The sequence below is a fragment of the Rhipicephalus microplus genome, chromosome 3 (genome assembly GCF_043290135.1).
Source record: "Rhipicephalus microplus isolate Deutch F79 chromosome 3, USDA_Rmic, whole genome shotgun sequence".
In the NCBI taxonomy this organism is placed as follows: Eukaryota; Metazoa; Arthropoda; class Arachnida; order Ixodida; family Ixodidae; genus Rhipicephalus; species Rhipicephalus microplus.
The window spans coordinates 236,513,932-236,529,582 of NC_134702.1; the positions used below are offsets into that span (position 1 = coordinate 236,513,932).

At 43.0% G+C, this 15,651-nt stretch overlaps 1 protein-coding gene across 2 annotated transcripts in view; it reads left to right on the forward strand.

The window, feature by feature from the left end:
* The first annotated feature begins 7,625 nt into the window (after positions 1 to 7,625).
* The window catches only part of LOC142803526 (uncharacterized), a 135,154-nt gene continuing 127,128 nt past the window's right edge, over positions 7,626 to 15,651 (forward strand). For both annotated transcript variants that reach the window (XM_075888654.1, XM_075888655.1), the window contains exon 1: positions 7,626 to 7,787. In XM_075888654.1, coding sequence (XP_075744769.1) covers positions 7,682 to 7,787 — 106 coding nt within the window. In that variant the 5' untranslated portion in view covers positions 7,626 to 7,681. The remainder of the gene's footprint in view (positions 7,788 to 15,651) is intronic.

Below are 15,651 nucleotides of genomic sequence, written 5' to 3' on the forward strand. Positions count from 1 at the left end.
CCTATCTTCAACCCTAATCCCGCTATCCAGCCGCCTCCATTAACTCTCCTACCTCAACAACTGTTTGAAGCTGCCGCCTACACCGCACACATACGTGTTCAATTTCACTAGTAGCCTCTCACTAGGTCCCCTTTGTGTTCGTCTCTAGCTCTTTAACAACTAACCGGGTGCCCCGGCCTTCTTCAAAACAGCCGCCTAGCCCGTTCACGTGGTCAATGTCACTACAACGTTGCCCGTGTCCCACACCAACAGTACTCACAACGCAAATTATTGATTAGGAGCGAAAAAAATAATAACGGTGTTCACAAACACAAAGAAATGAAGAGAAACTTATCTCTCGTTGGGCACTGCTGCACCAACCGACCTTGCACAACCTTGCACGACCTTGAATTCGCCGAACAGGTGGAGCACGCGAAAACACGTCCACACAGCAGTGAAGTGGGGCGAGAAGCATCCCTACTCTGGTGGCGGCGCCTGGCGGCAAAACGCCACACTAGCACTGATGACCCCCCCCCCCCCCCCTTTGAAATCTGCTTCTTGGCCTGGACACTGAAAAAATAGAGGAGGCGCCGGCTCGATATACAGATGCACATGGATGTAAATAAATTCTTACACTGTGACTCTGCTGCAACAATGATTTCCTAATTTCACTTGCAGCTCATTAAATAACCGTATTTTTGTGATATAATGCACTGACAGCAGCAAACGTTGGCCTGCGGAAAGTAGTTGCATTTTGATGGGGCAGCACTAAAGAGCTTCCTTCGTTGAAATTCTGGTGTCGGCGTAGGCGTCTTTCATTCAGGACAAAAAAAAAAGCAGCGTTGTCCGTAAGAGTTTGTGTGTGTGTGTGTGTGTGTGTGTGTGTGTGTGTGTGTGTGTGTGTGTGGGCGTGAGGGTGCGTGCTTGCTTGCATACCACTGTCGTGTTTTTCTGCTCAGCAAAATGAAGAAAAAACTTCGTCAGATAACTTTCAGCTAATGTATCAGGCAGGAAAGTTACACGCAATGTACTAAGAACCTGCATCGACGCGCTACCCTTGGAAGTCTTGCTGTTAGCGTCACACACATTTCGGCCTCTGAGAATATAAGCGGCATGATGTGATGGGAAAGCATGATTGGGTCCCGCAAGTCGACTCTAGGTTAACCCATACCACACCCACGTCGGGACGATTGGACCAGCGTCAATACTCATGCTTAGCGCTATTTTATTTTGCTATGCGTACTTCAACTAGATGAAGTGCTTATGAGACAGTGGAAGTGAGCGCAATACCTAAAGCATTATATCTTGTTTAGCTCAACCTTTACACCGCTGACACGGGTCGCCGACAATCATACTCCACGTTTCATGAGGAATCTAAGGATATTTATGAAGTGAGCGTAGACTTCTTTGGTGCATGTAACTGGATGTTTCCTTTGTATTCGGCATGATATGGGGCAGAGATCCCCTTTTCCAACAAATGCTTCGTGCCCTTATGATCAGTAGGCTCCAAGACTCCGTAAGCTTTCAGGATTGCCTGTCGCCAGTTATACAAGTGATCAGGTTTACGCGGAATCTTCAAAAGTGACACACGTTCCGTGCAAATCCGGTACTCCGACTTCAAATTGGGGATAAAACACCACTTGCCGATTTCAAGGGGCAGCCAGCGACAGCGCCGCCACCACGTACTCGGATATAAATGCAACGTTGAAGAAAACGTGCACTGAATCACAAAGCGCGAATCAGCTGACCCCATGCGCTGGCAGGTCTCACAGGCATAGGGCAACGCGTTTCCGAATAACAAAGTCCAATGCACTCAAAGCCTCTAGGAAGATGTTCTTTGGTGCACGAATACCTGACACGCTATACAGTAACGCCATCTTAACTCACGCCACGGCAACTGCTTGTAGTTCAAGGTCATCGGTGAACACAATCTGGCCGCACTCTCTCCTTGCGCGGAGCGCCGAGTCTCAGCCCCTAACTTTTCCTTACACCGTGGTACAGAGTAAATATAGCCGGTATTTTCTTTTCTTTTACTTTTGGCTACATTACTGGGCAAACGCATACCTGAGCTGTAACCAGCTTTTTCACGCGCAACAACTGCTCCTAATACTCATTCTTATTGCACACCATAGTAGACTTCAATGATTTGACTAGTGGAATTATATCCGCACCATCATTCACATTATCTTCACCAAAACAAGAAGGTACACTTACAAGTTTAATCTTAATGCATTTTGTTTGCAGGCCATTGTATTGTACTGTGTTTCATTCTCTTTGTATACCCAAGCTATTGTCATATGTTTCAGAACTACCTTTAACACCACCCTGCAAAAATCACTAAACTCTGATTGCAGTAAGCGTAATTGAATCAATAAATAATAAAAAACAGTATCACAACTGTATCTTTCGCTCGTAATAATTCACTTCACAAAAGCTGGCCGTAACTTTTTTCTGCAAGCATCGATTTCACAGCCTACAATAAACAGATCTAGATTGCTGTAGTTCAACACACCAACTTATTTATTCACACACTTGATGTTACCTCTCTCAGGGTCAATAACATGCGAATACTGCATTTTTCATTTTCTTTCGTTGCAGAACTGCTGTCGTCGGCACATTCCGAAAGGCGGCCGTTATCTTATGAGAGCAGCGCCATATGCGAAAAGTTTAGTGACTGACTGAGAATAAATTGCATGTATTCCGGTCTTCAAGTTTTTCTCTTTACGTATTAGAAACACACCTTTAATGAGCAAGTAATTGTAGAATTTGTAGAGCCTATCAGAGGTTTATTATACTTGTATTGCCTACAATTGTATAATTGCTGAAACACTTCTTGCAACTTGCCATCCAACTCAACGAGTCGCTTAAGGTTAACTCTTTTTCCACTGCAGTAACTTGTCTTCTTTACTGCATAATGTGCTCTTCACGTTAGAAGTTGTCTAATGTTCCATAAAATTTGCGAAAATTCGAGGCAGTCCGCAGAGTTATAGACAATGCCGAAATGTGCGCACTTTTTTTTGAATATGTGCTGAGGTCCATCTGCTGTAAAAGAGTGTGACCTCTTGATTTACTAGCGCTTACCTGGGAGTAAACGACCACAAGGCCGCAAACAGTAGAAACAGCGCAAATATACAGACACAGACGGGAGAGACGACAAGACGTGTCGTCAGCGCCGTGTCGTCTCTTCTTCCGTCTGTGGCTGTATACTTACGCTGCTTCTATATAACAAGTATGAATCACCAACTAGCCCCACTTTCGGTTCTAGCACAGCTTCACTGAGCTGCAGCTTCCTTTAGCTTGGCAGCGACTGCACCAAAACGCTTGTGAAGCAACAGTATGAACAAAGTGTAATAACTAATATGTAAAAATATACATATACCAAAAGAAATTTACTCTAAAAAGAGTCAGAAGAGGATTCTGATTCGCTAATTTTGTTCGGGTACTCACTTGAACGCTTTTGTAAGGTAGACACAGGAAAAGAGAGTTGCCATTTTGAAGGGAGTAATTGAACTCGCGCGAAGGGCGTTTCGATTCGAAGGCACAGCCGTACACGCTAAACACAGGGTTGCCACTGGTGGATACTTTTCGCCGAATTGTCAAATTGGAAAGGCTTTGCGTGACCTAGAATCAAGGATGGCGGCATGGCGAATTTTCGGTGATTTTTCGGCTTAGGTCTCGACTGAGTTATGCAATCTATTCTCAGTGTCTTCAAAACGAATGTATAAAAGCAGTGATACTCATGGAATACGCTTCTGGTGCAGTAAGAATTCTCTTTTAATATAGGGGTATTAAATATTAATGGTGGCTGATGTGTCAAAACCACAATTTAATTACGAGGGACGTCTTAATGGAGGGCTCTTGTCTAATTTTGACCATCAGGGGCTGTTTAACATGCACCTACATCTAAGCACGTGGATGGTCACTGCATTTCTTCCCCACGGGGAAGTATTTTGATGGAGGAATAGCACGCTAGCTACCGTTTTTTTAAAATTATTTTTAAAACGAAAATACTAGTGCGCATGAGCGGAACTATCTGTGTTGACGACGTTCACACCCTGCACAAGGTAATTCCGTAATAATGAATTCTTAACCCTTTTAAAGTTGCATTTTTAATCTTAAATACCTATTTCTATCGCGCTTTAAGACTTAATCAGACCGATAGGAACGAAAACAATGGGTAGGCAAAATAATTTTAATGCGCAAGAACCGCTTGCAGGGTATGTTGGCCACGGTGCCATCTGACGGCTCGCAGCGCAGCGCGCCCGCGAGACTGAACATTATCTTGCCGCTCAGGCACGCTCAGTGTCAACACCTGAATTTCTTGCGCCATGCTCATGGTCAGTATGGTGGTTTTGAGACGATAAACCCCACATATCAGTCAATCAATCACTCAATCATCAACCGGGCTTTGCGTTTTCCTGCCATAACCAGATATAGCACTTTTTATTTCTCATAGCATTGTGAAACGAATTGACTTCGCAGGAGACCTGCTGCTTCTATTCAGCAGCCCCAGCTCATATGCACTTTATATAGACTACAGGTATGTCTGCTATTTTTTCCAGTTTATGAGCGTATTACAATTTGCCGTCATTCTTTGAAGTGCAAAACTAACATAGCACGTTAGCTGGGTACACAAAAGAACCAGCTGTGACTCCAAATATATTTTAGATTGCCCTAGAATTGTTTCACCAAAGCGTTATGAGCGCAAATTACCAAAAACCTACATACAATCCTTGAACGTTATAACCAAAGATCAGCCATGCTTAGTTTGTGCTCCAGACATATTTGGCTCACATGGGACGGGCCGGGCCTGGCTTAGGCCGAGCATTTCGGGCAAGGGACGGGTACAGTCCGTATTTAAAAACAGCGAGCCGGGCTCGGGTGGGCTGGAGCACATATTTTTTCGGGCCGGACCGGGAAAATGGGCCCGCTCAATGCTCTATACTCAGTTCCTGTTTCCGGTATACCCGTCCTCTGTTTTCCTTTTTATCTGCAGAGAGAGGGTGAGAATAGAGTTGAGTGAAAGGCCGGAGGGGTTAACCAGAATAAAATTTACGGTTTGCTACCCGGCATGGAGGAAAGGTAAGTGAGCATGAAAATGTATGATAGGAAAAAAGGAGCGAAAGGGGTGGTTGGTGAAAACAAAATAGAAAACGCGCGGACACTCAAACACGGGAATGTGACAGTCGTTTAGCGAGTCCGGTTGAGCGCAGAAACTTCAGCAGTGCCTTCGTCACTTTCCGGCTTGAAAATAGAAGTTTTCTTTGTTTCTATTGCGCCAGTCACTATGCCACCTTAAGGTAATTTTCATTTTCTGTTGCTTTTTTACTTCTTTGTCCTGCTTATGTTTTGCCGTGAGGTACTCTCGTTTTTTTGCCTTATCTTTCAATAGAGTGATTTTCTGCACTGTGACTTTTCTTTGGAATGCATTTTTTTTTTCATTTCTCTTCTTTCCTATTGGGCTTCCACCGTAGATTCTGGATAGCTCCAAAATTACCAAGAGGACCACTGAACGAAGCAAGTTGCTGTCGCTTGGTCAGGAGTTGTTTACCTTCAATAATATGCTTGGAATAAGTCTTGTCCGTATTATCTTCCGCAGGGGAAAGTGATTCACAGCATCGCTGTATTTATAATAATATTTTCAACACTACTGCTTATTTAGTTTAAGGCGTAATGTGTTCTCGCAACTGTCCCTTGGCAAAATGAGGATGCTTTATGGTCAAGTATGCACTGTACTTCTCCAAATGCTCGTCATTATTTGTTACTCACACATTTTTTCGTGCCTCTCATCTTCTACTAACAACCGTTCTTGACAAAATGGGAATACTTTCCTGTACCGTCTCTCTACGTTTTCTGAAATACATTATCACTTGTCGTCTTTTCAGCTCTACATCTTACCTCTCGATCGAAAGAATACTGCTCTCAAGATTTTTCGTGCGCTGAAAGAATAATTACATCCTTGTTTTGTGCAGTTTGTTTTTCATCATACACCAGTTGCACGCAGTCTGTACTTTTACGTAGGAAATTTAAAATTTCTGTCTAAATGTTCATGAAATGACGAAAATGCAAATACTCAAGCTCTTATTACTACATATTGCTTTTGTTTTCAACATTTTTTTTTGGAGTGTTACGATAATCTCAATATGGGTGAACTCCGATTCGATGTCCCTTTGGTTGCCCCGCCGCGGTGGTCTAGTGGCTAAGGTACTCGGCTGCTGACCCGCAGGTCGCGGGTTCGAATCCCGGCTGTGGCGGCTGCATTTTCGATGGAGGCGAAAATGGTGTAGGCCCGTGTACTCAGATTTGGGTGCACGTTAAAGAACCCCAGTTGGTCAAAATTTCCGGAGCCCTCCACTACGGCGTCTCTCATAATCATATGGTGGTTTTGGGACGTTAAACCCCACATATCAATCAATCAATCAATGTCCCTTTGGTTCAAAATGGCGGCTCCCAGTGAGGTCATCTGTGACAATCTCTTCATTCCTCGGAGGTCGATTTATCCGGTGATATACTGTTCGAAATCGAGTCGTTTCATTCATTCGAAGACGCAGAAGGTAATGGTAGGCTCAGAGTTGGGCGATAAAGATTAGATTTAGTTATCCGACTGAATATTATTTTTGGGGTAACTCCTACGGGCTGAATGTATGAAAAAATTAAGATCTCTGTTACAGAGATCTTAATTGGAATTCGAAATTCTCGTTTCTTTCGAAAATCTACTCCAAAAGTACGAAAGCTCAGTACTGCAATCAATCACGATATATTTTAAATATTTTTTTAATCTACATTCGCAATAAAATTCTCATTTGCTTACAATTGGAAATCCGCATTTTCAGAATGGAGTCACAGAATACGTAGAAAACCTCATGGACTCGTGATTGCGAATTTTTCGCGAGTCGTTTGCCACCAAATGTACCACTTATCACGACCATATCTCACAATGAAAGTAGATACAATCAGGTCACCCACTTCCAGGCAGTGGCCCGACGGCTGCAGATAGTTGACTCAGACGACAGTTGACTTTGTCGTACTAATGATCTTGCCGACGACGTTGCACGCATCAGCTGCCAACGATTCGTGCTGGCTGAACAAAAACTTTTCCTAAAAACCTTTCTTCAAAATTTGAAATGGAGCTAACACAAACCCAATAGCTTTCAGCATAAGGGCAATGATTTTTGTTTACTCTGGTGCACGCTTTGCACTTACTGTATAGCCTATACGCATGGATACTGCGACGCGTGCCATCACGATCGCTGATTATTCTTTTGCCTTATGTACGAAATATTGTCATTATTTACAAAGACTACAACTGCTTTTAAAGATCCACACTTTCTGGTTTGCACTCTTCATTTTTAGCGCCATCCACACTGTTGAACAATGCTTCAGTGAGGAGCGGCATATTTTACCTTGCTCCAAACCCTATTTGCTCCGCTATATCCTACCTAATGGCTCCACGAACCTAGATCAAGACTAATGTAAGCTAGCCACCAAGAAGACATTTCGAAAACGACATTGTTTTAACAGCCTTTGTGTGCCCAAGCGTTCAAGTCGGATTTATGGAACATTCCACGACAGAAAAGAATATAAGGCACTCTTAAAAACTCTTCGTTGAGGCTTCTCGCTGCCATTTCCGGACTGGTGCTGGTAACTTAGTAAACAGCTCTCCTATTGGGACGCAGTACGCTCCTACACTCTACTAAAAGAGATGCGTCCATTCAACAGGCAGGCTACGTTTAGTCTTTCAGTTATTGTTGTGTTGCCAACAGTAATCTTTGCGTTTGAAAAAATTGATTTCTGTGCTACGTCTCTGAGTAAGTATCGCTTCTTTACAAAATATTGTATGCTGGTATTCTGTGTGGATGGTGAAAATTTTAATATCGGTAAATTTTCATGTGGCGATTTCAATGTTTCTGTCCTGTTTTCATCCTTCATGTTATTCGCACTGCCCGGGAGTTCAAAAGCGGCTCGAAGTTCCCAACTTCTGATACAAAGAGCCCAGAATCTTGTCGGTTCTCTTGCGATAATTTCCCGTTTTCCGCGGGCAACACATATTTGTTTTGATTTCGCAATGCAATTAAGAACTTCTGACGCATGAGATGTACTCAGCTCACACATGAGAGTGTAGATTACATATCACTGTTGAAGGCATTCACCCTCACATTCACAGTGGACTTAACAATGTCACTTGAATAGCATATAAAGCAGATTTTTCAAATTTCTCGCATTGGAGACCAGCGGGAACTGGTAATGCGATTATTCAGTTACAGCGCGAATCAGGAGATGTAAGTTTATTTTCATATACCTCATTCTTAGTCATTAAGACCTGGTTGAGGACTGTTTTATGCTGCTTTTGGCTTGAGTGGCTCGAGCGAGATGAATACATTCTGCGTTGAGTGACGATAGAAGCAGCCACTGGGCACCAGTGTCCACTGCCATGCCGTACACTCTAAAAAAAACATCGAGTAAAAAGGGTGCCTTTTTGTCCCACAACAATAATCGTCATCAGGCTTGCGTGCGCTTCCTTTCTTGAAAACTCGGCGCTGGCCACTTTCCTATGGAGAATGCAATGTAACCCTGATAATGGGCATGTCGATCGTGACCGGAATGTACAGGGCGCGGGGCGATAGCGCAAGGATGGAACGTAATATAGATGACGATTATTGTTGTGAAACAAAAAGACACCCTTTTTACTCGCTCTTTTTAGAGTGTATTAAGGCCGTTGCTCGCGCTTTCCACACACCCGCAACGCACGTGCTGGCACACCTGCCGCACGCAAGTGGGAGATAAATAAGCCAATTGGCGACGCTCTTTCACCTTAGCAGCAGGGGTCCCGACAAGTGCGTTGCGGCTGTTCAGGAAGCGCGTGGAACGGCCCTCATGGGACCAGTATCACGCTGGATACTGGGACGCTGCATGGAACGGCATGCTACTGGGAGGCGCTGGGTACACAGCGCGAAACGGCTTTACAGCGTTAAAACGGAGGTGCGTATTCGCCAATAGTAAATATATCAGTAAAAATGATGTATAGCTGATTGACGCATTAAAAAAATGGCAGCATATCCTAAAGAGTTAATGATGGAGAGTGGGGTGAAGCATTCGTCCGTCCATTCGTTCTTGCTTCCGTCCGTCCATGCGTCCGTCTGTGTGACTGCCCATGCTTCCATCCGTCCATCCATGCGTGCGTCTGTTCGTGCGTTCGTCCATGCATCCGCCCCTGCGTCCGTTCATGCGTCCATGCGGGATTGCGGATTCATGCGGGATTTGGAGCCGGCACACTTGCCGACATGTCGCTGATGCAACTGTTGCTGGTGCAGGTTAGTCATTACTACCCATCTCAATCGCGGAGACTTGTATATGCATTGCCGGCTCCTCCCACGTTGCTAACTGTTCGTAACAAAAACCACGGATGCACGATGCATACGTCGCGTCTGAAGAGATTCCGATTATTTTCTAACAGAGTGCTGTATTTGATTTTGTTGTTAATACTCGCGGGGGATGTTGAACTGAACCCAGGCCCTGCTAAGACACCGGAGATGGAAGTGCTGAAATGTTTGCAGAGTGGGCAGGAAACTTTAATTTCAAAGTTAAACGGCATTGAATCCAGGTTCGAAAAAAAATGAGAACATACTGATCGAAGTAAAATATAATCTTAGCCAAACTCAGAACCAGATAAGAGACATCACTAAGATTGTAACGGAACAGGCAGCTATAATACGGCAACTCATGCAGCAGGTGAAAGATCTGCAAAAGAAAAAAAATGACGTCGAAAACAGAAGTCGCCGGAAAAATCTTGTTTTGTATGGCGTTGATGATAAAACCTCAGAATTCTGGGATGAATCCGAAGCTATAATAAAGAATATTTGCAAAACGAGCCTTGGAATGTAACTCGAGTCTGTGGAAAGGGCACATCGCTTAGGACGCTATAATGAGAATAAGAAGAGGCCAATTATTGTTAACTTCTTATTGTACAAAGAGCGTCAGGCAGTGCTTCTCAATGCCAAAAAATTCAAGAATTCCCAGTACAGCGTTAGCGAAGACTACTCACACGAGACAAGAAGTATCAGGAATAAGCTGTGGGAATATGCTAAGACAAAAAGAGAGGATAAGAACAACAAAGTGAAGCTGAATTTCGACAAACTGATTACTAACGGCAGGGCTTTCAGGTGGGATGACGAAAAAGAACAGGTCGTCCCAGTACGCAGGCAATGACAAACTAGAAAAAAGGAGAAATACCTATGTCAAGAACTTGTTGCTGTCATCGTGAACTGCCGAAGCGTAGTTAATAATGTTGCTGAACTCTTGGGCTTAATTGAGAGTGTTAACGCAGATATAGTTCTTGGCACAGAATCTTGGCTAAAGCCCTCGATTGCTGATAGTGAGGTGTTTCCGCAAAATTATGTCGCCTATCGCAACGATAGGCTCACAGCAGGTGGTGGCGTTTTTTTACTTGTTCGTTCTTGCTTACAGTCATTTGAAGTTGATTATAAGTGCGACGCACTGGAGTCTTTATGGTGCAAGCTAATACTGCCTGATAACTTCGCGTTTTTGTTCGGAGTGGTTTATCACTCGCCGAGCTCAGATATTAGCAAAATGCAAACATTAGATGAAATTCTTTCTGAAGCGTCAGCCCAGACAATACTCTTAGGGGGGATTTTAATCTGCCTGGCTTATCCTGGGGTAATGGTTCCTGTATAAGTATAAGCGGGCGCATGACCCTTTCGATCGAAAATATCGTCGACACGTTTGGTTTGACGCAGTACGTTACCACCCCTACTCGCAATGACGCTGTGTTAGACTTGTTGTTTTGTAACTTGCCAAATTTCGTAAATGACATGACTGTAATTCCAGGAATTAGTGACCATCTTGCTGTTGTTGCTTGTATCCGAAAGAAAAAAGTGTGTGCGAAGTTACTTACGAGTAGAAGGATCTACTTTTATGACAAGGGTGACTACGGTGCAATTTCTAAAAAACTTCGTAATTCGTTCCCTGTTTTCGAATGTCTTTTTGAAGAGAGCAATGTGCATGATATGTGGACAAACTTAAGAATATATTTTCTGAGTTAACAAATAGACATATCCCCAGTGTTCATTCATCACGGCTAAAAAAGCACAAACAACTATGGGTAACAGCACATATATTAAAACGTATCAACAAAAGGAAGAGGGCATTAGGCGCATTCAAGAAAAGCAAATCAGTTGCTTACTTTGAAAAACTGAAGTCGATTACTCACGAATATAAGCTAAAGATAGAAAAAGCTAAATATGATTACTTCACTGAGCTGAGCAACAAAATGAAATCAAATCCTAAAATGTTTTGGAAGTACTTAAAACAGTGTGGCTCAGATTCCTTTGGAATACAGGAGTTAAATTATAACGGCAAGCTAATTACGAATGACGGGGATAAGGCTGCATGCCTAAACAACTTTTTCCACTCGGTATTCTTACCCAAACACAGCTGTAATTATCATCCAACTATTATGAGCATTTCGCCCAAGCTTCCTGTCGAGCTTAGTGTTAATGGAATTGAAAAACTATTGAAGGACGTTGATGAGAGTAAATATAGTGGTCCAGATGGAATTTCTCCGCGTGTACTCAAGCGTTGTGCGGGGCCAATTTCTATGTATCCTTATGCAACTTTTGAAAGATCTTTAGCGACAGGTACCTTACCACATGACTGGGAAATGGCGCACGTGGTACCGATACATAAAGGTGGGTCCAAAAAAGACGTTGGTAATTATAGACCAATATCGCTTACGTCTATCCCGTGTAAAATCTTCGAACATATTTTATACAAAGAAATAATAACTCATTTAAACAAGCATAAGGTACTAATCAACGAGCAGCATGGATTTCGCAGAGGGCTGCCTTGCACAACACAATTAGTCGAATTTTATCATGATGTAATATCGGGCATAGATACTGTAGGACAGGTTGACGGTGTGTTCTTGGATTTTCGGAAAGCGTTTGACACGGTGTCACATTTACTCTTACTGTTTAAGCTAAACACCCTGAATATTGATAAGACTTTTTTTAAATGGATCGAATGTTACCTTTCCCAAAGAACACAAACCGTAGTACTGAATGGAAAATGCTCCGAATACACCGATGTTACCTCAGGGGTCCCACAAGGCTCCGTCCTGGGTCCGCTGTTGTTTTAATTTATGTTAATGATATCTCTGCAGGAATTTCATCTTCTATACGGTTGTTTGCAGATAACTGTGTTGTGTACAGAAAATGTTTTGATCACAATGATGTATTAGAACTTCAGAAAGACTTATCGCTCATTCATAGCTGGTGTACCAAATGGAAAATGAATTTGAATATAACAAAGTGTGTACATATTTCATTTACCAAAAAGATGGAACCATTTCAGTCACAGTACCATCTGAACAATGTACAGTTGAAACAAGAGAGTACATATAAGTACCTAGGTATAATACTATCATCTGAATGTTAATGGAGGCCTCAGGTTGACACTCTTATAGCCAAAGCTGGTAAGGCCTTAAATTTCATTCAAAGAAACCTGCGATATTCGCATGTGAATTTAAAACGTATGGCATACACTACTTGTATCAGACCTATCTTAGAATACGGTTGTGTCGTGTGGGACCCCGCCGAGGTAACCTTCATTGCTGCTCTGGAACAATTACAAAATCGTGCTGCCATGTTCGTCTTGGGACGGTACGGAAGGAGGGAGAGCTGCACTGCAATGAAGGCTGAGCTAGGATGGGAGTGTCTTTCTGACCGCCGCCAGAAGCAGAGATTAAAATTTTTTTACTGCATTTACTACAATAAAACTGGAATTAATAGAGAAATATACCTACACAACCCTCATTACACTTCAAAACGTTTTGATCATAGTTGCGAAATTCGGGAATACCCAGCTAAAACGAACATGTGCGCCAATTCATTTTTTCCTAGAACGATTAAACAGTAGAACAGGCTAACTGAAATGCAAATACATAGTGGGAACGAAGGTGTATTTTATTCACTACTGTAAACCCGTGTTGTAACCTGAACGAAGATGTATTGATGTGTGAACAAAATTCTACTATGTATGTGAACGAAAATGTATTTGAATGTATTGTAAATGTATTGAAAATACTTATTAAAAATACAATACATTTGAGTATTTTCAATACTTAAATGTATTGAAAATGTATTTGAGAATGTATATGAACGAAAATGTATTTCAGTTATTTATGTGTGAACAAAGTTGTATTGTGTGTGTGAACGGAGATGTACGTCATTTATTGATGTACATCTATAACGCCTTCGGGCACTGCGGGGTATCCGATGAATAAAGAATAAAGAATAAATCCATGCATTTACCTGTGTGTCCGTTCGTCCATCTATTCAACACTCCAAGTACCAAGATCTCGCATCTTTTCATTATAAGTTTCCCATATAGAAAAACCGCCATCCAGCGGACATTCCAAGGACTAAACGAGAGGTGGCACACGCACACTTTCTTACGGCTTACGCTTGGCGTCTACTTCCCACCTTTAACCACCTCGAGTTCATGGTATATACTAGTTCACTGCATTTATGGCACTGCGGCCCAACGCTCGCTAAAACTTTCTAAAACCAAGGAGGTTACACCCAGCGATTATAACGTAGCAACCCTTTCTTGTCAGATGGTGCTCAATGTACATGCCAATGACTGCTAATGTGGAATGAGAGACAAGAGCATTCGTCTTTTAGTTAACGCGCACGCCATGAACTTTTTAATGTTGAACAAAGCTCAGGAGAAATCTCCCACCGGCACCACCTTGCAGGTCAAAATGTAACACAATTGTTACACACTACGACTACGACTATGAGGGACGAACGGATGCCGCTTTAAGAAGCTTCGCCCCTAAAAACGTTCACCTGGAGGATTCTAACTCGCTAATTTTTGATTGCCAAAAACCGAGTATTCTACCCCTTACACCATGCCAGATCATGTCTCGGTGCCAGTAAAATGACCTGTCATCCAATGAACATGTCGTTCGGCTACATGTTTAGTATAGTTGCACATTCAACATAGACACGATATTCCTTTCCAAATAACAATTGCGTCTTTATGCGACACGAACAAATGGCTGCTGATCATCGAATGACATGCGCATAATGACAAGAGCACCAAGTTTTTTCAGGAATTCTTGACTTCGAAAAATATCGAATGAACTGTAGGAGCAGCCACAGACTGCCGGCGGTTACTGCCGATTTTTTTTTGTCTGATAGCCGTTTCTCGCTCTTGCTACTGATCAGCCTGTTCAAAAGCTTTATTAAGACTTGTTCGATGCATATGTTCGTACACGATTGAATATTGGGTATAGTTTCCTCACGCAAGCGACCTTATGGGAGTATACAGCGGGCGTGCTCTGTAGAGATTTGCAGATATATCGATAACTACAAATAAAAAAACCGCCCAGGAAAATACTAACGCAATCCGCTAAAACGTGTGTCAGCGTGATTAATTCGCTAAGGCGTACCAAATTACCAACGGAAAATTGCGTGTTCTCACATACGACTCAGAGAAGTACCAGCTGCTGCGTCCGGCAGCTTTCAATGATAGCCTGGGTATGGAGCTGAAAGCACGACGCATCAATAATCATCGCTCCTTGTGCGGGCAGCACACACGATGAAAAATGTTAGATTTAGGTTAATGAATGTCTAAACTGTACGTTAGAATTGTTCTTACACTTTAGCATTGTGTTCACTCAAAGCAAGAAGCGCTGTTAACATGTTCGCCGATGTGGCCAGCCCGATAGGCCTGATGCTCGCTGACAGGGCATCGTGTAAGACCGCTCTCGAAGCAGCTGAGTTGCGATACTTGAAGTTTCTGCATTTGAGCTTCAGGACATTTTTAACTGCTACCTGAAGTAAGTAGAAGTAGAAGCAATATCAGAAATGCGTTTTCGGTGTGGCCATATTCAACGACAGCTGTTTTTCTCGCCTCCGCTGGCAAAGCTTGTGAAGCATAGAAAAAGCTCATCTGTCTCGTCAACTTTGTGGCGTAGATTTGCCGGCTCTATTAGGAATAGGGACTAGCTCCTGGATTATAAACACTGCATCACGGAACCGTTACAACCTAACACCACTGATGGTAAATTGGTATACGCAATACACGGGGGAAATGCAAAAAAACCTGCGTTAATGGCTGCAACAAACGTGCACCACAAGAATAAGGCTGTTATTGACACTGCGTGATTCATAAAAATAAAGCGTGCTGGTAAGCGAAATCTTCAGCTCTGGCTGCTTTGAGTGATTAACGCATTTTCCCTCCTCATTCTAATAAAACATTACAAATGACTGTGGTTTCGCAAATCACTTTCATGATCAAGATGCGGAAGATTTGTGATTGTGAGGCATGCTCGAGATCTGTTAGGGAAGCATGTATTCGTGCCGTCAACTATACCACTGCAAACGCTACATTAACGTGCACGCGGTGCGTGGTCCAGTATGCACCAGCGCACTCCAGTGAAAATTTCAGCGCTTCCAGCCCTTCCCAGTCTGCACCAGCGTTACAGCTGTAAAGTCAGTGCCCCTACCAGTGCGACCAGCTATTTTGCAGTGTGACCCAGCTATTCCGGAAATATCAGCATGTACCAGTGTTTCCATCGTGTACCAGTGCCCCCCCCCCCCCCCAAAAAAAAAAAAAACGCACTCGCATCACGCAGGGGACGCTTTT